We start from the raw sequence: 22,131 nt of genomic DNA, 5'->3' as shown, positions 1-22,131 counted from the left end.
GAGCCGGCTTCACAGGATATGAGCCAGCTAAGCTCCAGGGACTTTCCAGGAAAAGAGTCCCTTGAAAAGGGTGTGACCTTTTCACCACTGCCAACAGCACCCTAAAAATGGCTTGGCCTTTTCCCTCCCCTGAGCTCCATAGAGAACACAGCCAGCAGAGGACACATTCTCTGTCATCCAGAAATGGGTTTCTCAGCCGAGGGACAGCAGGACTGGTAGAGACTGTCAGGCCACACAGCTGCCTGCACAGCACTGCCATGCTTGGCCAGAAGGGCGGGAGGGATGGCGGGGGCTGGCTGTCCACAGGCCGCGCATGTCATGGAAGCTCACTGGAGGTGGTGCACTTTGGAGGGGCGATGTCTGGAGACAGCTTCCTCTTGCTGGGCTACAAGACTCCACAAGCACAGCGTGGGGACTGATTCCCAGTTCTAGAGGCGAGGCAGTCGGCCACGTGTATATATGTATATATATACGTCTGTGTGTGTGTGTGTGTGTGTGTATGTGTATTTATATGAGAATTTATAGCTATTTATAGAACAGGGCAGGGGCATACCACAGAGCGGGCACAAGTTTTCAGCAATGGTCACACCTGGACGTGTCAGCTCACCGCTACAACAGACTAAGTCACAGATGAAGGGGGCTGGCTTTGGGGCTGGGGGAGCCACTGTCAACTCACAGGACACCCGCCCAGACAGGCTTGGAAAGGGAGGTCTCTGAGAAGAGGAGGGATCTGTTTAGAGGTCAAAGGGAGGCCTGGGGCTCTCAGGACGGGATGGACTTGCCTGACCGGATCAGCTGGCAGTTGGAGAGAAAGCAGAGAGAAAACGGGTTAGAGAAAAGCCAGAGCTGGTGAGGCAAGTGCAGAGGATGGGTGCGCTGCAGCAGCTGTGGGAGGGCCGGGGAGGCGAGGGCGTAGGTGTGGGCATGGCCAGGTTCCTGGAAAAGAGGGGCTGGAAGGGAAAGGGGAGGAAGATGGAGGGAGAAGCCGGAGCTTCATAGGTAGTGCCTGGGGGCTGCGGCGGCCCTCCCCACCCCACACACGCTGGCCTCTCTCATGGCACCCAGGCAGTCCACCCATCCACCCACAGTTCAGACCAATGCCAGCCCCCTCGGGCTTCCCTCTTCTCTGGTCACCCTGTCTTCCAACCCACGGCACAGGGCCACCTCTTGCTTGGGGAGCCCCACCCAACAGCCACCAGGCCTGATAGGGAACACTGCTTGAACCAAAATGGTGGAACTATAAGGGATGGATGACTGGAGTGAGCGCCAGAGGCCCCTCTGGGCGGTCAGAAATCCCAGGGTCCTCTGAAGGGACCCTGGGGAAGGCAGGGAGGGCAGGTAGCTGGATGCCACTGGCCATAGACTTCTAAGTCTTAAGAGGGGAGCCTCAACTGGTTGGCGGGGGTGGGGCTGCAGGTTGCACAGGTGAGGCTGGGCCCTTCCTGCTGGGAAAAGCAGAAGAGGGAGAGTCCATGGCAGGAGAGGCAGGTGGGCTCGCTAGGAGGAGCTCAGCTGGACCAGCAAGCACTGCACTGTGGTTCCCTTGGCTGAATAGCACAGGCGACCCCTAGGAGCAACAGGCCAAGGTGCATTAGCCCGCTGGCCGGCAATAGTGCTTCAGTGGGGGCTAGGGACCCTGCCTTTGGTCACACACTAGCCGCTATGGTGGTACCTGGGAGGGAGGGAAGGGGGCTGTGTGTCCCTGCCTGGCCTGTGGAGTGTGGAGTGTGTTGTGGGATGACCGTGTGTATGGGACTCTCACCTAGATACCACTGGATTGCCGACAGATAGATGAGGTGGGACCCTGACTATCACCCCTGCTTTGCAGTGGATTTGGCTCTCAGCACTCCCAGGCTGGGAGTTGGATACCCTGCCCTGGCAGCATGACTCAGACTGCATGACAGGTACGGCATGCCCAGGATGATGTTCCTAGGGACTGGCTCAGTGTGTGGGTCAGGAGCAAGTCAACAGGCCCTGCTCCCTACCCCTTGGAAGGGACTGCCACCAGGGGCAGTTCTGACTAAAGCCTGGGAAGCCATGACTCAGAGTGTGGGTCCCCAGGGTCTCGTTGGGCCAGCTGGGCTGCTGCAGACAGACAGGAAGCACGCCTGACGCTCCTCCACCCTCGGTCAGCACAGCGGGGCTGGGACTCATGCTAGCTTTCCCAGCAACTTGCTTTCCTGCGTGAACTCTGGCAGGCTGCCTTCTCTGTGCAAAGCCATAGCTGGGGCCTGCTTGGGGCCCTCTCCCTCTTTCACCTGCTCAGGGTGGCCTGGAACTTGGAGGTGGGCAGTTGGCACCTAGGACGGGCCTGTGTCACCAGGGCATGTGCCCTTGGGCCAGTTACTTCCTCTCAGAGCCTTGGGCTCCTCCTCTGAGAATGGGGCATGTTGGTGTGAAATGAGGTGAGCATGTTGAGATGAGGAGCAGCAGGACAGGCACCTGCAGGCAGCCCCCCTGGCCATGCTCCCCTCCCTCCCTTCCAAGTCCTGGGACAGACCCTCATCACCAAGGGGTTCAGCCTCTGATACTCTTTCTTGGTCTCAGTCCCTAGGAAGTAATTTCTTTTCTTTTTTTTTTTCTTTTTTTTTTTAAGATGCAGTCTCCCTCTGTCGCCTAGGCTGGAGTGCAAAGGCGCAATCTCAGTTCACTGCAACCTCCGCCTCCCAGGTTCAAGCGATTCTTCTTCCTCAGTCTCCCAAGTAGCTGGGATTACAGGTGCCGACCACTGCACCTGGCTAATTTTTGTATTTTTAGTAGAGATGGGGTTTCGCCACATTGGCCAGGCCGGTTTCAAACTCCTGACCTCAGGTGATCCACCCGCCTCAGCCTCCCAAAGTGCTGGGATTACAGGTGTGAGCCACCGCGCCCAGCCAGGAGTGATTTTCAGTGGTGTCCCCTCCATCCCCAGCATGCACCCAGCCCTGAGTGGCTGCGGCTGCCACATGCAGGCTCCAGGGCTACACTTGCCTTTCGTCCAGGGATGTCACACCTTGGAGAGTAGAATGTGAGAGGTGACCCCTGTAGGCTGCAGGGTGGCCTCTCTGAAACTTAGTGTCCCCCACCTGGAGAAGGGGCATAACACTTTCCAGGGGGAGGGCTGAGGGGTAAATTGTCAACGGCTGAGTCTAAGGCTCACAGCCAGAGGGCAGGGTCGGATCCAGGGCTGGGCCTGGGCCTGGGAGGACAGTGTCTGCCCCTTCCCCAGCCTCCCACCCCTGGCCAGGCCAGGACCCTCTTCAAAGCACCTTCATGCCCATCTGTTCCCTGCTGTGGGCACCACTGTCTGGCTCCATGGGACTAGATTTTATGGGAGGGGAAGGGGCTGTGGGTAGGCAGGTGCCAGGTGCTGGACCATAGATCAGCGTGGTAGGAACCTGTAGCTGGGGCTGGTGGTGGGAAAGGGGCCACCCCAAGGCAGTGACTATTAGCCCAGCCCTATCTCTGGGCACAGAGATGAAGGGACACGCGGGGACACAGTAGGGCACAGTTGGCCAGCCTGCTCTTCCCCTCTCTGCCCGCTTTTTGCAGAAGAGTCAACAGATAGAACAGACAGAGCCAGGGAGGTGCCCACGGGGGCCCCAGCCCCCACCACTCCAGGGGGCAGTCCCTGAAAGTGGCAAGGTGGGCTCAATCCCTGTGGAACAGGTCTCTGAGGACCACAGAGTGGGGCCCCAGGGGAGGCTGGGAGCCTGAGCTGAAGGCAGGCAGCAAGTAAGGGCCAAGCTGTGCCCCTGCCCAGAAGACCTTCCTGCCCCCAGAACCCCACCCTCCGCAGACAGGCCTCCCTGGGCAGCAGCCCCCCCGGCTTCTGAGGCCTTCCATGCCTCACCAGACGCCATGCTCTCAGGGACTCGTTTTCTACGCTGCCCCCTGCGGATCTGCCCCAGAGGAGCAGGTGAAAAGCCGCGCCTGCCGAGGTGCTGCGGCGGTGGAGTTTTGGGCAGAGGAATCGGGGGAAGAGTTTCTCACTTTTAAGATTCCCCAAATCCAAGATGAAGTCACGCTGTGCTTTAGAATGGTAGATGCTCGTTTATGTAAAATCATAATAAATGTTACACAAACCGTTAGAATAAAAAAATACCTTTTTCGAGGGGGAGGAGCTCCCCAGCCTGCCGCTGGGTAGTGAGAGGGGGTTAGCACCATTAGCGCGCAGGGGGCGGGAGCTCCGCCACAGCCCGTGGTGGGCACTGAGGTCTGTCGGTAGGTCTGTGCATACTGGCACCATCAGCGGCGGGTGACCCGCTGATGGCCTTGGGAGGGGGCGCCGTGGCTGGGCGGAGAGCACGAGCGGCAGCACTGGGTGCGGACGGTGGGCAGCTGGCAGCCGTCCAGTAGGCGCAGCATCTCGCAGAACCCGAAGGACAGGCGGTCCCGCTCACAGCCTGGAGTTGGGGGGCAGAGGAGCATCGGAACCAGTGGTTTGGGGTACCCAGAACCTGGCTCCCCACCCCAACCACCTTAAGGAGGCTCCAGCAGCTCCCCACCAAGCAGAGAGCCCCGGTTTTTGGAGCGGCTCCCAAACCGGAGTTGCAGGTCTCCAACTGTTGGTGTCTCTGTCCCACCTACTCATGGCCGACTCCAGGACTCGAGAACGGGCGCTGCTGGGCTGAGGTTTCTGGAGGAAAGGTCCTGAGACCCCACCTTGACCCCCTCACATGCCTGTTAAAGAGCCTGCCCAGGGCGACGCCCTGCCACCCCATCTCCATCCTTGCTCACCCCTGGTGTTCCCCGACAGATCCTGGCACAGAACTGTGGTCCCAGGGGCCTCCTGCCAGCCTGCAGCGGCCTCTGCCCCCGACTCCCGCCACCGCCCCCTGCCCCAGTGCATCTGTCCTGCCAGACCTCCGTGACCACCTCCAGCCACAGGGGCTGTACACAGCCTCGGGTTCTGAGTCACAGGTCCCATCTCCCAGGCCAGCCTCCCACTTCTCAGGTGGGCCACGAAGCCTAGAGTGAGTGGGCCCTACAGGCCATCAGTGGAAACCAGGGACTGAGCCCAGGCCCAATGGGGAGGGAGGCTGGCTGCAGGCTGTGCTTGTCAGGGCTGAGGCTTGGCTGGGCCCTCCTGCCCCATGGTTATCAGAGCTATTTTGGGAAGTGGCTTGTTTCCAGCCTCCTGGCCTTGCTCCTGATGCCACTGCCACTGCTGACAGCCCCCAGCTGCCGCCCGGGCCCTGCTTACTCCAGCAGACCTCCCTGGGGAGGAAGAGCAGGAGGACAGCAGCCAGCCCTGGGCCAGGGACATCCCCCAGGCCCGGCAGAGGGCACGAGGCAGCAGGCAGGCTCTTCCACCCCAGCTCCAGGCAGAGCTCCAAAGTGCACATCTGCAGGCCTGCATCCTGGTCGCCTGGGGTGACCTCAGACAAGCTGTTTCACCCCTTGGGCCTCGGTTCCCTCCTCTGTCAACCCCACCTCCACAGCAAATGGGTGTGGCCATGCTGTGTCACTGCAGCGACCGCACACTCTGGAGTTTCCCGGCTTTCCACCTGTCCCGCCAACTGTCCCACAGACCAGCAAAACATCCTGGGAATTCCAGGTCTCCAAGTCCAAGACACCTTCCCAGCCCCCCTCCACTGTTCACTGGTGGCAGAAAACTCCTCACTTAGGATAGCTTCTAGTTCAGCCACCTAACCAGCCCCCATAGCCCACTCCCTGCAGCCCACTCACACCCGCCCCTGGGAGACCTTGCAAGCCCAGAGCCTCCTGGGCCATCAGTCCTTGGTTCTAGGCCCCCAGGGGCCTCAGGACCTGTTCTCTGCCCCATCTGGTCCTCACCCCCTGGGATCATAACCACCCTGCTCTAGCAGTGGCCAGCCCTAGCCATGAAGGCGAGAAACGTGGTGCCAGCACACAGGAGTGCTCTGAGATGCTGGCTGGGTGCATGCTAAGGACAGGCAGGACAGGGTGGGGGCACTGCCACTGGGCCTTGAGGTAATGGGGTTTGAGGCAGGAAGGCCACCCATGCCAGAGGCAGGGCAGCGAGGCATGGCAGGGGCCACTCTGAGCCCGAATGAGGGCTTCCCAGGAGCCAGCGCAGGTAGAGAAGGCTGCGTTGGACAAGGGGAGAAGGCAGACTGGGGAGATTGCAGGGGGCCCCGAATGTCAGCTTGAGGTCCCTGGCTGAGGACTCTGTCCTAGGGTCAGGGAGCAGACAGCCAATAGCACAGGGGACGCAGCTCTTCACGCCACCACTTCTGGATTCCTTAGACTAGCAGGGGCTGCCTGAGGCCCTCTCCCTGACCTTGCAATTAGGGATGACAGTGGCTTTCGGGGAGGGGATGACAGTGGCTTTCAGGGAGGGGAAAAAGCCGCCTTCCCTGAGCACCACCTGGATCCCTACGCAGTGCTGGGCCCTTCATGCCCAGACCTCATTTATGCAAGGATGGGGCTTGGCAGCCCTTTTATCCAGTACCTGAAGGCCCTGAGAGGGAAATGGAGCCCAAGGCCACACAGCTGGTGAGGGGAGCCCAGGTGGCACTCCAGGGCCACCCCGTTTCTTGCCCTCAGCATTGCTGAAAGCAGCTGGGGCTGCAGGAAGTGTGTGTGTGTGTGTGAGTGTGTGTTGGAGGCGGGGGTGTGGGATATCCAGAACCACCTCTAGTTCAGGCCCTTCCACCAGGACCCAGCTGGCCAGGAAACTCTCCACCACTGGGATTAGCAGGACCCTGGAAGGGGGGCCCTTCCTGCCTCAAACCCCATTACCTCATTAGCAGGACCCTGGAAGGGGGGGCCCTTCCTGCCTCAAACCCCATTACCTCATTAGCAGGACCCTGGAAGGGAGGCCCTTCCTGCCTCAAACCCCATTACCTCATTAGCAGGACCCCGGAAGGGAGGCCCTTCCTGCGGTTCCATTGCTCACTCTAGGCAGTCCTCTGGCCAGGGAATGGACAGGCCAGAGCTGGGGAGGGGACAGGGACTCACCCAGGCCCAGTTTTCACACAGGTTCAGGGACATCCCTGGTCTCACTGTGGGAAGACTGAGACCCAGAGGGGAAAGAGCTTACCCAGATTCACACAGCAAATCAGGGGCCAAGGCCACTCCCTCTACTCACTGGAGGTCAGAAAGCTGCCTGTGGGATGTTGTGTAGTTGGGACTCCCCTTGACTGACTCCCAGCACGGCCCAGCCTCCAGCATGGCATCCTGTAGCATCAGGATTTTCAGTGGCTCCTGAGCCCAGACTGCAGATGGAGCCAGCCAGTGCCGTGGGCGCAATGGTTTGTCGACCCAATTTCCCCATCACCCTCCCCGCCCCACCTCACTTCAGCAGAGAGCTTGGGGTCAGGGGACTCACAGGGAGGCTTGATGGGCTCACAATCCTTGGTACCACACGGCCGGGAACTCACAAGGCCAGGCCCTGTGGCCACACTGGTAGCTGTCTTCCTTGGGCAGCCCCGTCTGGGTGCTGACACACTTGACCAGTGTGTGACCACTGGACACCACCGCCACAGGGGGCTGAGCACTGCGGGGAGCAGGGGAGGAATGAGTGTCTCCAGGGCCAGCCCTATCAGTGGGGGCAGGGACACCTCCTCTGGGAAGCCGTCCCTGCGCCCTGTGCCTGACTGGCCTGCCCTTGTTCCCAGCCACCCCCTCACAGTGCCTCCTGGAGGACCTGGTCCCATTCCTAGAGCCCACTTGGTGCTGGAACCCCACTCTCACTTGTGGGATTGGCTCCTGCAGAGGGGAGGGGCATGAGAACCGTGGGACAGCCCTTGGGGCTGCAGGGCAGTGAGCCCCTCACACGGGACATGCCTGAGAGGCCTGGGCAGGGGCCCCGGGATGGAGCCCTGATGCAGGAGTGGGCAGAGACGTGGGCGAGACACAGCTGTGCCCGAGGGACAGGGCAGAGGACCTGCCGCAACCCATGGGCAGGAGCGGTGGAGACAGTTTCACAGCCCTGGCCCAGCCCGCCAGGCTTTGTTGTTATCAGGTGTGGGTCTGAAAGCCCTAAACATGAGCTGAGTCTATGCCAGTGTCGTGCTGTGCCCGGCCCTGTGCTTTGTTGCATTCCTCCATTTAATCCTCCTGACTCTCCTCTCCCAAAGCATCCCAATTTTACAGATGAGAAAACTGACCCAGCAAAGCAAAGCAACCTGGCCACAGTCACTCAGCAGCCAGTTGGACAAAGACTCAAACGCTGGCCCAGCTGACTCCAGGACCCAGCTCAGGGCCCATATCTGAGATTTCTGAACCCCTCAGTTCCAAACAGGCCCAGCAGAAGGTGTCCTGCCCATCCGAGGTCCCTCTTCCACCCGCTTCTGCCGCTGGCCTTTGCCGGGCTCCCTGATTGCCCCAAGCTTGTCATTCCTGCCTCAGACTTCACACCTGCCATCCCCTCGATCCCTGTCCTTGGCATCACTGACTTCTCCCTCGGGTCTCAACCCCAGACCCCTCCTTGGAAGGCCTTCCCTGACATCACAGCGCACGTGCCCTTTCCTTGTCTGTTTCTCCCTGGCAGGTGTGAGCACCAGCAGGGTGGGGCCTTGTCCAGTGACTGCTGCATGTGCAGGGGCCACAGAGAGCCTGGCTCACAGCACACACTCCACAGCTCCTTCACCCAACCCAGGACTGACCAGGTGCCACCAAGCACTTGCTCCCTGCTCCTCCCCGCAGCCCGGCTCACCTGGCCACAGGGCCCCACCACCCACTGCGTGCAGGGGTGGGTGTTACAGGGCCAGGTGGTGTTGGGTCTCAGTGCCTCCTCGCAGAGGCCTGGCTCTGGGCAGGTCACTAGACGCTTCTGCTCACCACCGCCACAGGCCTCAGAGCACTAGATGGGCAGGGAAGGAGTCAGGGCACAGCCAGGGTCTGAGGGTGCCCCCTTCCCCCAACTGAACGCCCAGGCCTCACCTCCCTCCAGGAAGAGGTGTACCAGCTGAGGCAGGGCTGGGCCCTGCAGGGCCAGTGCACAGGCGGCTTGGCGGGCCCAGGCTGACAATGGAAGGGCCTCAGTGGCCGGAGGTCCCATGTGTCCACACGCTGCACGTCCCACACTGAGGAACCTCTGCCGCAGCTGTGGGAGCACTGGGGACCAAGAGACGTGTGTGGACATATCCCCACGTGCAGGCCCACAAGTGTGACCCCGTGAGGCGTGTGGTGGGAAAGGCATCAGACCCACGCCCCAGCCAGGTCAAATCTCTGAAGAGCCCCAGCGAAAGGCCAAGGCTGGCAGGCCCCAGGCAAAAGGTGGCATGGCCAGGAGCTGCCATGGGCTGGGACAGACAGAGAAAGGGAGGAACAAAGGCAAGCTGGTGAAAGACAAGTCCAGATGGGGTCAAAGATACAGAGGAAAGGAGACAGGCCAAGCCAGACAAAGATGAGAAGACTCCCAAGAGTTTCAGAATCCAGTGCAATCGGGCACACAGACGTGCAGCCTGGAGCCCTCCCCTGTCCTGCCGCTCTCGGAACACAGGCCGTGGGGAACCAGGGCTCCACCCCATGCCCTGGGGATGCCTGTCCTGGCTCCATCCTCACGCATCTTACTCCAGTTGCCTCAGTGCCAGGTGGCACAGGGCCACAGGTGGCAGCGGCGGGCAGGCTGGGGCCAGCCAGCGGGGGCGCAGTCCTCATCCCAGACGGAGCTACAGCGCACCAGCCTCCAGAGGGCACCCAGGCTGCAGGTGGTGGAGCACTGCGGGGCACAGACCCGTGAAAGCCAGGCAGATCCCATCCCCGCCAGGCCTCCACAGCCAGGAAACTACCCACCTACGCTAGCAAGACCTCAGCAAGACAGGGGCCCCCTTCTGGGCCTCAGTTTCCTTATTTGCAAAATAGGCTCCTCCACCCACCTCCCAGGAAGACTGTGAGAATGAAAAGTCAAATCCCCCCAGCAACCAACTGTCCCTGCTCACATGGGACAAAGGGCCTGTGTTCCAGTGTCATTGGTGCAGAGGTTGGGGGGAGGAGACCCTGTGGGCACCCCTGACCAGCTATCCTGACCAGCCTCGTTGCTTCCCAGAGATACCAGGGAAGGAAGGCTGGATCCTGGTACCAGCAGCCAAACTGCTGGCTATCCCCACGCAAAACAAGCCCTGTGGGCCTCAGCCTGCCCCTTCCCGCCCCAAAATTGGGGATCTGAACAGAAGCTTGCTTCTCCTGCAGTGACCATTTGGGGACCCAGGGAGGGGACACTAGCCAGCTTCTTTCATTGCAGCTCAGACACCTGCAGGTCACTGCCAAAGGATGATGGAGCCACTGAGGGCAGAGCCAGGTGGCAGTGGGCTGAGCCCAGCCTGGAGGAGCCTCAGGGAAGCTGCTGCCTGCTGGGCAGGACTGGGCCTGGTGGCCACGCAGGGATCCTCCCCACTGCACAGCTGTCTGAGCCAGCTCCATCCTGGGGCGTGCTGTGCTGCCAGAGTGTGCCTGCCCCTGCCTTCCCTGAGGCCCCCTGTGCTGCCCAGGAATGGGCCCCAGGGTCCCCTCATTCCCCTAATCCTGGGAACCCCTCCCCCAAGGGAGGCGAGACAGACGGCACCTGTGTCCCACTCTGCTCATTTTCAGATGAGGAAACAGTCACCAAGGTCCTGCGCAAACTCCCTGCCCGCCCAGCCCACGCCACTTGCCTCACTCCAGTTTCCCGCTTGCCAGCTGGCATTCCTGACAACCAATGGGTCCGTGGGGGCCCCCGCTTCAGCCAGGCTGGGAGCCAGCGGCTGGGTCTCAGGGACTCTGTGGCTGTTGATGGGGCTGTCCCAAGCTGGCGTGGCCAGCAGCCTAGAGCTCAGGGGCACCTCAGGGCTGAGGGACTCAGGCTGGCCCTTGGGTCCTGGGTTCAGGGCAGGCTCAGGCTTGTGCCCGAGGCCAGTCAGGGTTGTGGGGAGGGAGGTCCTCCACACTGCCACAGTCTGCAGGTCCCATGAACCTGGTCCTGGGGTTGGGAAAGTGGGAGTTACTGGCTCCAGGGGACTGTCCTTGCCCTTCATCTCTGGCAGAGGGGCTATGGGAGGAGGAGGGGGAGAAGCCACCCCAACAGTGGGCCACAGTTCACTGTCCACAGGCCCCAGGCCACTCTCCAGAGCTGGCTCCCAGGCCACTGTCCCTCCTGTCTACAGCTCCGCCACGTCAGGACTAGGAGAGGAGTGGGTGCTGCTGATCGGGGACTAAGTGGGCAGCGTGGGGCTGGGTCTCGGGGGCAGGTGGGGTGCTCCGCAGCCCTCAGGTTACTCATCATCCTTGAAAACCTCATTGGTCCTGTCCCGCCATGGAGGGGGCAGCTGGCTCCGGCTGTCCTTGACAACTGGGAACTCATTTTGGCTCTCAGGGGTGGCAGGCGTCTGCAGGCCATCAGTGGAAACCCTGGGCCAGGGCAGGCTGGGGAGCCCAAGATCTGGGGCCCCTATGGGGGTGTCTTCCTCAGGCAGGAAATTGATCAAAAGGTTCCCAGGGGTCTGCTCTGAGGGTGGGGGTGGGGAGCGGCTGGCCTGGCTGGGCCAAGGGCTGGGGGACCAAGGTCCCGGTGCCCCCTCCTCCTTGGCTGCAGGAAGCTCTGTGGCAGGCACAGGGCTACCCGTGGAGGGCACAGCAGGACGGCTGTGTGGTGGGGGCGTCCGATCCCCTGTCCCCGCCAGGTCTAGATCAGGCTCCTCAGAGGGCCCGTAGGACAGATCCTTGTGGAAGCTGATGAAATTGTAGTCGTAGTAGAAGTTGTCCACAAACACTGGCCCTGGCAGGTCCGGCTCTGGGGCCTCCTCCTCAATGGTGTTGCCCATGGTGCCTGGCTTGGGTGATGAGGCGGGTGAAGGGCGTGGGGCCAGGTGGCGCGGGATGAAGTCAGCCTCATTGAAGAGCTCGTGGCTGGAGGAGCCGCTGCCTGAGCCTTCAAGGCCCAGTGTGTCCAGGGACCACCGACAGGGTGGCAGAGAGCAGGTGACTTCACTGGCTGGCTGCTGGGCCTCGTCACAGGGGACACCGGTGTCACTGATGCAGAGGACATTTCGGTGCTGAGTCCCCTCCTCATATGTCACTGAGCACTGCAGGGGAAGCCAGGGTGAGGGGCTTAGCCTGGGAGGCCGGCTGCCAGGGGACGCTGGGGCAAAGCTGGGTAACCTGTCCACTGCCCGATGTCAGAGTGGCAGAGACCCCAGCCAGCCCTCTCTGGCCCTGCCCAGCTCAAGGCCATGACTGTGGCCATGCTTGCCAGGGGCTTCCTGATCCCTGAGGCTTTAGAGTCAGGGGCTGGACCCTGGAATGTCCAGGTTCCCTCCCACCCACGAGGGCTCCAGGAAGGCTGTCTGCCTCCCTGTAGCTGAAGACCAAGGGTGGAGCTGAAGGTGGGCCCCCTCCCATCCCACACTCACCTGAGACCAGTTCCCCACAGCCCAGGTGGCCGGACAGGGCACATGGCGGTTGCAAGGGGTTTCAGTAGGGGGCCAGGGAAGGTGTTCACAGGCAGGTGGCTCCAGGGCGCTCTGCTCATCTAGTCCCACGCTGCAGATGCAGAGCACGGTCCGGCGGGAGAAGCCCCCAGACCTGCAGGAGCTGGAGCACAGCTGCCACTCACCTGCCCACCACCTGGCGAGGGCACACAGGTGGTATCAGTGTGGCATCAGACAGGTGGCATCAGTGTGGCGTCAGACAGGTGGCCTGTAGGCTCACCAGCAGGGAGGGCCAGGCTGGGCTTCCAGGCCCTCGGGGTTTGGGCAGTGCCAGAAGCCAGTGGATGATTCTCCAGAGCTCCAAGCTCAGGTAAGTGTTCTGCCCTCAAAGCCTGGTGACATAGCACAGCCCCTCCACTCCTGCCACCCTCCCCTCAGGGAAACTGAGCATCACCTGAGGCCTATTTCCACATCCAGGGACCCAAAGAGGAGGACCACAGGTGTCCAGGCTGGCCCAGGCTGGGGTGAGGGGTGACCGGGGGTTGGGGCTTCAGCCTTGGGAAGAGAATGAAAGCCTGGCTCCCTCTGCTCCTCCCCAGGACCTCCGGGGACCAAGATGTAGGGGCCTGTGGCAGACCCAGGATGCCTGGGGGTGGGGAGTTGGCAGGGGATGGGGGCAGGCTAACCTGGCAGGGCAGGGCTGCTCGCTGCACTTCCTCTGGTGGTCATCGGGCCGGCCCAGGAGGTCACAGTGCTCCTCGTCCACAGGCCCTGCCTGCTGCTCGGAGCAGTACACACTCTGCCTCTGCATACCTAGGGGCCATGGGGCTCAGCCTGGGACTGGCACCCAGATGCCCACCGCCCAAGACCCAAAGACACCCTCTCTGCCAGAACCCTCCCAGAACAGCACCTTACTGCCCACATCAGGATGAAGGCAGACCTACACCGTCGCCTCCTCGCTGTCCTCCTAGTTCTCACCCACCCCCTCTCCTATGTAGCCTCCCCTCTGACTGCCCCTGGAGGGGTGGCAGAGTGTGGAGGTTTAGTGGGTTGGGTGCCCAGACCCTCTGCATCCTAGCTAAGATGCCTGGGCAGCTCATTTGGCCTCTCCGAACCTCAGCGTCCTCCTCTGTGAAGTGGGAGCAACAATCCTGCCTCCTCCAAGCCCTGGAGGGAGGACTGCGTGTGTTCTTGCATGTGAAGGCTCGGCCCGTGCCCGGCACATCCTAAGAGCTCGATCCATGCCAACTGCTGCTAGCATGCAAACCCAGCCGTGGCTCCTGCCACCCTCCTCTCAGGGAAACTGAGCGTGACCTGAGGCCTATTTCCACATCCAGGGACCCAAAGAGGAGGACCATAAGTGTCCAGGCTGGCCCAGGCTGGGGTGAGGGGTGACCGGGGGCTGGGGCTTCAGCCTTGGGAAAAGAATGAAAGCCCAGCTCCCTCTGCTCCTTCCTGGGGCTGGCTTGGGTGATGAGGCGGGTGAAGGGCATGGGGCCAGGTGGCACGGGATGAAGTCAGCCTCATTGAAGAGCTCATGGCTGGAGGAGCCGCTGCCTGAGCCTTCAGGGCCCAGTGTGTCCAGGGGCCACCGACACACCGTCCCACCATCCACACCGTTCCCAATGGCTCAGAGAACGTCTGGACAAGAAATGGGGCATCAACGGACAGCCCCTTCTCTCCATCCCCACACCAGCCTTGGCACTGCTCCAGTCCTTTACATCCTTTGCCACTGCCCACCCTGGGGCCTTTGCACAGCCACGCTCCTCACCTTGGACACTCACTTCCATACTGCCTGTTGAGGCCCAGCTGCAGGACCCCCTCTGCTAGTGGCTCTGCCTTCTCTGCTCCACCCCCTGCCCCGTGGTCCCGAGAGTAAGTTGTCCCTCCCCTGAGCTGCCAGTCCCACATCCATCCCCTTCTTTCCTCACCAACAGATTCTGATTTTGTTCAAGGCAGCAATGGGACCTGCTGAAAACACACCCCACTGCCGCTCCCTTGCAACTAGGGGGGTCTGGGACACAGTCCTGGCTCAGGAGAAAAAGGCACAAGTCCCTCGCTGGGAGTCAGCCCTTTCCCCTCTCCTTCCTCCTGCCCAGAACACTGCAAGAGTCCTGGAAGAGAAGACACCATCTGTGGCAAGCAGGAGTGGAGGGGAGGCTGCTATGGCAAGGACGGTGTGGCTGAGGGCCAGTCAGCTCCAGGTCCCGCCAGCTTGGACTGTGCACCTGGGACTTCCTGCCTGAGACAAAGAACCCCTGTCTGTTCCAGCCACCACAGGGCACTTGCCTCTGCAGATGCTCCTAAGTGGTCCACCTGCGAAGCAGCCAATTTGCTGAAAGACAATTCCCCAAATGTCTAGTGCTGCAAAAGTATTTGTTGGTTTTCACGTTTGTCCAATTAAAGACACCTGTATTAGGCCAGGCGCAGTGGCTCACGCCTGTAATCCCAGCACTATGGAAGGCCAAGACCGGCAAATCACCTGAGGTCAGCAGTTCAAGACCAGCCTGGCCAACATGGTGAAACCCCATCTCTACTACTAATAAAAAATTAGCCAGGCATGGTGGTGCATGCCTGTAAATCCCAGCTACTTGGGAGGCTGAGGAAGGAGAATCGCTGGAACCTGGGAGGTGGAGGCTGCAGTGAGCCGAGATCGCACCACTGCACTCCAGACTGGGCGACAGAGTGAGACTCCATCGCAAATAAAATGAAATAAAACAAAATAAAATAAAATAAAGACAGCTGTATTAGATAAAATGGGTTTCCTAGCTTTGGAAGGTATCTGCCCAGTTATCCATTTTCATTTTGTCATCATAATAACATTTTAAGTAATGCTCAAATGTCTGTATATCAGATTCCCGATTCTGAGACCCTGAGGATACTGAGTGTCAACGATGGGAAGACTGAGGGGGAAAGGGGAGGACTAAGAGGCAAAGGCGGAAACTGAGGTGTGGGGAGACCAAGGAACGGCAGGGGAGACCGAGCAGCGGGAGGAAGACCGAGGGGCGTAGGGGGGGACTGGGGGGCTGGGGGGAGACCAAGGAATGGCGGGGGAGACCGAGCTGGGGGAGGAAGACTGAGGGGTGTGGCGGGGGTATTGGAGGGCCGGAGGGAAACCGAGGGATATGGAGGGGAGACCGAGGGGTATGGGGGGAGACTGAGGGGTATGGGGAGAGACTGAGGGGTATGGGGGGAGACTGAGATGCATGGGGGGAGACGGAGGAGACGGAGGGGCAGAGGGGAGACTGAGGAGCAGTGGGGAGGAGACAAAGAGACGGAGAGGGGAGACTGAGGGAAATATGGGGAGGAAGAGTCGGAGTTAATGAAATTGCCCTACTTTTTATAAATAGTTCAGGGAAATAAGTCAGTGTGGTGAGGGGCCACTGGACTGGTCTCCGGGAAGCAGCAGAAATGCAGGCACAAAACCTGCCGGAGCTGAGCAAGGACAAAATCGAGGGGGAGCTGTGTCCGCTGGAGGGAGAACGCCAAGAGCTGCAGCACACTGAGCACACGCCGCCAGCCAGCACCCACCTGCCTCATCCATTTACCCTCCCAGTGGGCCTGGGACATGGGGCAGTTGCTAGCCTCATCTCACAGATGGGGAACTGAGGCTCAGAGAAGCAAACTTCTAAACCCATGGTGGCCCAGCAGTGAGCTGGGAGCTGAAGCCAGTGTCCCTGTCCAGAGATGAAGCCCCTGCTGGCGGGGCTGTGCGTGCCCCACTTCTCACCTCTGCCGCAGGTGACGGTGCACTTGGTCCAGGGCCCATAGTGCCAGGAGAACTCGGGCGGCGGGACCTCGCCGTGGCCACCTGCCTCCCTGTGGATGGTGTACTTGTAGTGCACCCTGGGGTTGCTCTCCTGGAACAGCAGCTGGGTGGGCAGGCGGGGGCCCATGAGCACAAGGTGTCTTCTCCATCCACCCAGTCCTAAAGGAGCCGACCCCAGCCACCTCTGTGAACTGCAGCTACACGATTGGGCCATTTTAAAGATGGGGAAACTGAGGCAGAGGCTGCAGCAGGAGGGCCTGGCTCAGAGCCAGGCTCTGTGACTGACCCAGGGCTCACTCCTCCAGGACGAGACCTGCCATGGAGGGTGCTGGGCCTGGGAACTCCGCCTCTGCTCCCCCCGCCTGGGCCTCGGGAGGCAGGCACCTGGATCCAGAGGCTCCTTGGTGGGACCTGGGGACGTGAGGTTCTCCCAGTTGCCCCTGCGTGCGTATGTGAAGGTGGTCCCTGCCACCTGGTAGTCCCCGTTCCACTGGATGGTCCAGCCACCATTGAGGAAGTACTTCTCCGGGTCCTCGCTCCGCAGTGCCAGGAAGTTGGCAGCCTCGGCCACCTCCTGGATGCGGACCTCACGTGTGCTGGCTGGGATCAGTCCCACGTCCACATACCCTGTCAGCCACGGGTTGTGCCCGGGGTGAGAAGGTTGCTTATCCCCACCCGCTCCCCTCACGTCTCTCCCCATTTGCCTCCGCCTGCTGATGCCAAAGATTTTGCCATTAGCTTTAAAGTCTGAGCTCCCCAAATTGCTTGGATCTGCCATGGGTCACCAAAACCTTGCAGAGGTGCCACAAATCCTGACCCCGTGGCCATGCCGTGTCACTCCTCTCTTGGGGACCTAAACTGGTCTCATCATAAGGCTAGATCCATCCCCTACTCTAAGGGCCGGCTGGCATTCTCTTTCTAAAAAAAACCAAAGTGCCCAGGCCTTTCTCCTGGGACACCCTCTTCATCCCCACGCGGCCTGCTTTTATTCATTCACTTCCATCACACCCATCACGTGCCGGGCACTACTCTCAGCACTTCACATGTGTAAGCTCATGGGTAACGGCCCTATAGCATAGGTACTATTGTTATCCCCATTTTACAGATGAGCAAAGTGAGGCAGACAGGGATAGTAACGTGCATGAGCATCCTGCTGCAATATGAGCAGCCTCCAGGGCCAGTGCTTTATCCACCACACTGCACTGCATCTCTGGGATGAAATCTAAGCTTCTCAGCCTGGCACTCAAGGCCCCATAGCTGACCCTGCCTTCCCTTCTTGCCTCCAGGCTCTGGCACAAGCTCTTTCTTCCATTTGGAATGCCCTTTCCATCTCTTCTGAGTTTTATGATTCAGCTCAACTTCCGCCTCCTACAGGAAACCTTCCCTGACTTCCCCAGGCCAGGACCTTCTTCCTCAGTGCTCCCATAGCCCTCTGGGCTTCCCTCCACTGCACTGGTCACACCAGAAGGTTCTGTCCCCCTGCAGGACTGAGCGCTTCACCTGCATGGCCCCATCACCTAGCACACAGTCAGTACTTGAGCAACGTGTGCAAAACAGACCAGAGGTGAGGGCACACAGCTGGGGTCTCAGAAGCTTCAGGAGGAGACTACCATTCTTTGAAAGGCCCAGGGGCCACACACAAGCCGGGGTGGCCCTGCCTGGGGTGTCTGGGACAGGAAGACTCCCCATGGGGACAGGTCTCTGCATGTGGGCCAGGGGTCCCCTGACTCCTGCAAGAATCCACCCCAGCAAGGCTTCCCTGCTTAGCCATCTCTAGGCTGGGTGGGGGCCACGAGGCCAAGGACAGGGGCCCGGGGGAGATGGGGAAGGGGCCACCAGGTGAAGAGCACACCCCTCCCCACAGTGGTCCCACCCCATACTCAGGCCCTCGGCCTCCTCGAAGGTCCCGTTCATGGTGTGGCAGGTGGAGCCATTGCTGTGGCACATGCCACAGCGGTCCTCCATAGCGCCGGAGTCAATCTAGAAGTCACAGCCCCACATTCTGCAACACACGAGGAGGGGAGGCCCCTGGTGCTGGCGGCCAGCCCTCTGTGGCCCCAGCCCCGGGGGCCAGCCAGGGTTAGGAGAAGAAAGCTGGGAGTGGGGGTCAGGAGGCCTCTCTCTGGCCCTGCCCCACCCCAGCTGTGCCTCTGACCCAGGTGAACTTTTCTACCTCCCTGAGCCTCAGTTTCCTCAGATGTGAGACGGGGAGATCCACCCCTCCCTTAAAGGCATGTCGTGAGCATCACAAGAGACAAGAGAAGGGAAGAGTTCTGCAAAGCCTGTGGGCAGGCAGGGGATCTAACACGCCACGGGCTCCTGACCAGCGCGTGCAGGGAATTTCAACATCAAAGGCACTGGAAGTTGGCACCTCCCTGCTGGTCCTCCTCGGAGCCCAGGCCTTGATACCCCAGTGGTTTAGAGGGCAAGAAGCAGGGACAAGTAGGTGGCTGGAGACATGGGCAAAGAGGAGAGGCCACAGTTGTTATTAAAAATAAGAATATAAATTGTTACCAAACACTGAGGGCTACTCTTCGGGGCTCAGAGCCCTTCATGTCACCTGTGCCACCTCATTTAACCCCTTCTATCAGGGAGCAAACCACTGCCTGGGGTCAGCCAGCCAGCAAGAGGTCAAGCCACTGCCTGGGCTCCGGTTTCCTGGCTGGGGTGGTGCTGGTGCAGGCATCCAAGGAGACGCAGTGGGGCGAGGCCTGACTAGGGGGGTCCCCAGTGCCAGGAGGCATGGTAGGGGCTTTGCCTTAGAGGTCATAGAGGGTAGGGGCTGGGAAGCCCGATGGTAGAGCATGGGGAGGGTGGCCCGAGGAGGACCAGGAGGGACCCAGGAGAGAACCTGGGGCCCGCCAGTGGGGCTGGGGGCAGGCAGTGCTGGGAGAGCCTCTTCCTAACCAGGCACACCTTGCAGATGCCGTTGATGCAGAGGTCCCGGCTGGCCTGGACCTGGTAGCAGGGGGTGCCATCAACCACAGCGTCCCGCAGCTTCTCGGCAAAGTATTCATTCGAGGGCCGGCAGTGCAACTCGCAGGGGTTCACTGGGGGCCCAAGTAGAAGAGCCATCAGCAACAGCTGGGGCAGGAGTATGGCGGCCACCAGGAAGACCCCTCCGTGACACACATCCATGGCAGGCTGGAGGCTCCCAAGCAGCACCAACATGCTGGAGGCTCCGGCTGGGCTGGCAGCTATCTGCAAGGCTGCAGACTGGGGAGCTAGGGGTGAGCAGCAGCCCCAGGGGACAGTGGGAGCGGCCCAGGCTTAGGGTGGAGACTGGGCCTCCTGCTTGCATCACAGGGTAACCTTGGACCCACATACCCCCAGCCCTCTGAGCCTCAATGTCTCCACTGGAGGCAGCACTCACCGTCATTGACCACGGGCACCCATGTGTGCAGCTGGCCCTTGTAGAGCATAGCGTCAAAGTGGCTGCACTGGACGTGGCGGAAGGAGGGGCGGCCAGCTGGGCAGGCCTGCAGGTTGCAGAGGCGGAAGCGCTTCTGCTCACCCACACAGTATCTGCCTTTGTATTTGGGCCTGTGGGGAGAACCGGGGTGGGCCCCAGTGAGGGCCCAGTGAGTGGCTACTGCATGGCCACAGCCCAGAGCAAGCAGCTTCCTCCTGCACCCACACCCCGAGATCCCTGCTGCCCAGCTTTGTGCACGCTGCTCCCCTCCCTTGGGCTGCCCACCCTCTGGCCCAGACACACCCTCCCTGTTTGTAAGGACCTTCGGGGAGGTGGCAGCAGGAAGCCTGAGCTCTGCCCCCAATCTGCTGTGTGACCGTGGGCAAGTCTTCGGCCACCCTCTGGGCCTCAGTTTCCTCATGTATAAAGTGGGGTTGGGGCTGCCTCTGCAGAGGGCTGTTGAGAAGCTGGGACAAGCTGCAGGCATGACTGGCACTGGCTGGAGGGACTGCTCCGAGTCTCCAGCCCATGACACCAGCATCCTAACGAGCCCTTGAGTCCTCAGCCTTCCTCCTGGTGGCAGCACCCTCAGCCTGGGTCTAAAGGAAGCCCCCAGGGCCCCAGCCAGCTGAGAGGTCTGACAGAGCACAGCTCCTAAAATCCTCCGCATCTAGGCCAGGGTGGCTGGCCCCCACCCAGCTCAGACCTGGAGGCCAGGAGGCAGGGAGGGGCACAGGCCAGTCTTGGGTAAGTGCAAGGCCCTGGGTGGGGCTGACTGTGAACCCCATGCCTGCCCCGGTTGGCCTCCTGAAGTGAAGATCAGCCACATAGTGCCTTGGTCTATGGTACCACTGGCCTTTGCATCTCACCAGATCTTCACACCCCCTGCACCCCCCCATTTAGATGGGGAAACAGAGGCCCAGAAAGGTGAAGTCACTCACCTCAGGCCACCCCTTCAGTGCTGTCCCATCCTCCCAGCTGCCCCGTCTCATCTCAGACCCTTGTTGTGCCTCTGAGGCCACCAAGCCCCTCCTGCTGAGTGCCCACTACAGATGAGCTGCAGGGCTGAGGGCCTGGCCTGCATAAACTGCATTTGCCCCTGACTACAACCTTACTGGATGGGCACTGCTATTATACAGACGGGGAAATGGAGGCCCAGAGAAGGGGTGAAGAGGGGATTCGAACCCTGAGCCATCTAAGGTCCACGGCCCATGCTCTTCTCCACTGCTCTCTCCTGCCTCTTTCCAGCCAGCAGCTGCTTTGCCATGTGGCCTCTGATGAGTCTCTCCAGTCTCTGGACTTCAGTGTCCCCCTCTCTGCAAAGGGGTCAGCAGTGGGGACCCTGTTAGCCCTCAGAACACTCCTCGAAAGTGACTCAAGGTGGCCTGGACACTCGGACTGACCATTATGAGGACACTTCTAAGAGCCAGGGGCTGGGACAGAGCCAAGCTCCTGCAATCGGCTGACTGCTGGGGTCCCTCTGTCCCATTGCCCAGGGTACCCTGGGCCCCACACTCACATAGGTTGCATGCACTGCCGCTCGGCTCTCTGTATGCCCACGCCACAGCTCCACGAGCAGATGGACCAGGCGCTCCAGCTGGACCAGCCACCATCCACAGCCTCGAGCTGGAAGCCCACAGGTGTGCACTCCCCACTGAGACAGCACTACCCAGACAGACGGAGGTAGAGCCACCCCACCCCCAAGCCAATCAGTCATCCTCACCCTAGTGAGAACAAGGTGGGTGGGAAGGCTACGAAAGGCACAGAGGGGAAGGATGGAAGGTGAGAGAGGCCCCCTCGCAATCATCACAATCACCTGTGACCCAGGCCACATGGAGGAGCTGAGCGGGGAGTAAAACAGCCCACGTGCTGACTCAGCTGAAGACACCCTGGGAATCATGGAATCAAGCCCTGGCCCCAATGCCTCCACTTTGCAGACAGGGGCTTTGGCTGCAGAGAGTGCAGGGCTCTACTAGGAGCACAAGCAAGACTGTGAGCCGGGGCTGACCCCAGGGCCCGGTCACAGCAGGAGGTCTGGCCTCTCACACACCCACTGTCGGGACTGGGGACATCCCCTACCTTATTCTCCCTACACCGGGTGCCGTCCACGGCTGCATCCAGCTTGGAGTGACAGGTGGTCCCCACAGAGCGCCAGAGTGTGTGGCAGACATTCTGCGAGGAGGAGGGCATGAGCCATAGCCTCACCCCCTCCCTGGTGCTGCCACCCCCCTGCCCCCCTCCCTGTCCCCAAGGGTCCCCTGGGCAGCCCTCCACGTGGCAGGGGCCCACAGACCCCCAGAGGTACCTTCTTGTGTGTCTGCTCCCACCTTCCTCCCCGGACCACGTGGTGGTGCGGGGCGCCTGGGGATGCACTGCTCACAGCAGTCCCCAGCTGTCCACACCTCTCCTGGCCCAGCCCCTCCTCTGGAAACACCCCCGTTAGAAGATCACTTCAGGCGATCTTCTCCAGGATAAATAGACCCTCCCCACAGGGGTTCCTTTTCCCTCTTATGAGCCAACTCCAGAGAGGCTTGTCCGAAGGGTCACAGTTGGTCCATGGTTGACCCAGAATTCAGAGCTGGGTCTGTGGCTGCCCATCCCTGGCCTCTCCCACAGGTCACTTGACGTCTCACAGT

The 22,131-nt window shown here is 60.8% G+C and overlaps 1 protein-coding gene across 1 annotated transcript in view; it reads right to left on the bottom strand.

Annotated features, from left to right (window-relative positions):
• Positions 1 to 4,043: 4,043 nt before the first annotated feature.
• Positions 4,044 to 22,131, bottom strand: part of LOC129013882 (A disintegrin and metalloproteinase with thrombospondin motifs 7-like) — a 47,805-nt gene continuing 29,717 nt past the window's right edge. Inside the window, 18 exon segments of the mRNA XM_063652351.1 lie at positions 4,044 to 4,385; positions 7,295 to 7,346; positions 7,348 to 7,431; positions 7,433 to 7,462; positions 8,624 to 8,770; positions 8,851 to 9,026; positions 9,481 to 9,631; positions 10,563 to 11,969; positions 12,297 to 12,510; positions 13,001 to 13,127; positions 16,045 to 16,186; positions 16,468 to 16,477; positions 16,479 to 16,710; positions 17,964 to 18,085; positions 18,998 to 19,133; positions 19,457 to 19,626; positions 21,015 to 21,160; positions 21,575 to 21,667. Coding sequence (XP_063508421.1) covers positions 4,228 to 4,385; positions 7,295 to 7,346; positions 7,348 to 7,431; positions 7,433 to 7,462; positions 8,624 to 8,770; positions 8,851 to 9,026; positions 9,481 to 9,631; positions 10,563 to 11,969; positions 12,297 to 12,510; positions 13,001 to 13,127; positions 16,045 to 16,186; positions 16,468 to 16,477; positions 16,479 to 16,710; positions 17,964 to 18,085; positions 18,998 to 19,133; positions 19,457 to 19,626; positions 21,015 to 21,160; positions 21,575 to 21,667 — 3,597 coding nt within the window. The 3' untranslated portion in view covers positions 4,044 to 4,227.

The sequence above is a fragment of the Pongo pygmaeus genome, chromosome 16 (assembly GCF_028885625.2).
Source record: "Pongo pygmaeus isolate AG05252 chromosome 16, NHGRI_mPonPyg2-v2.0_pri, whole genome shotgun sequence".
Classification (NCBI taxonomy): Eukaryota; Metazoa; Chordata; class Mammalia; order Primates; family Hominidae; genus Pongo; species Pongo pygmaeus.
This window is presented reverse-complemented; position numbering and strand designations above follow the sequence as displayed.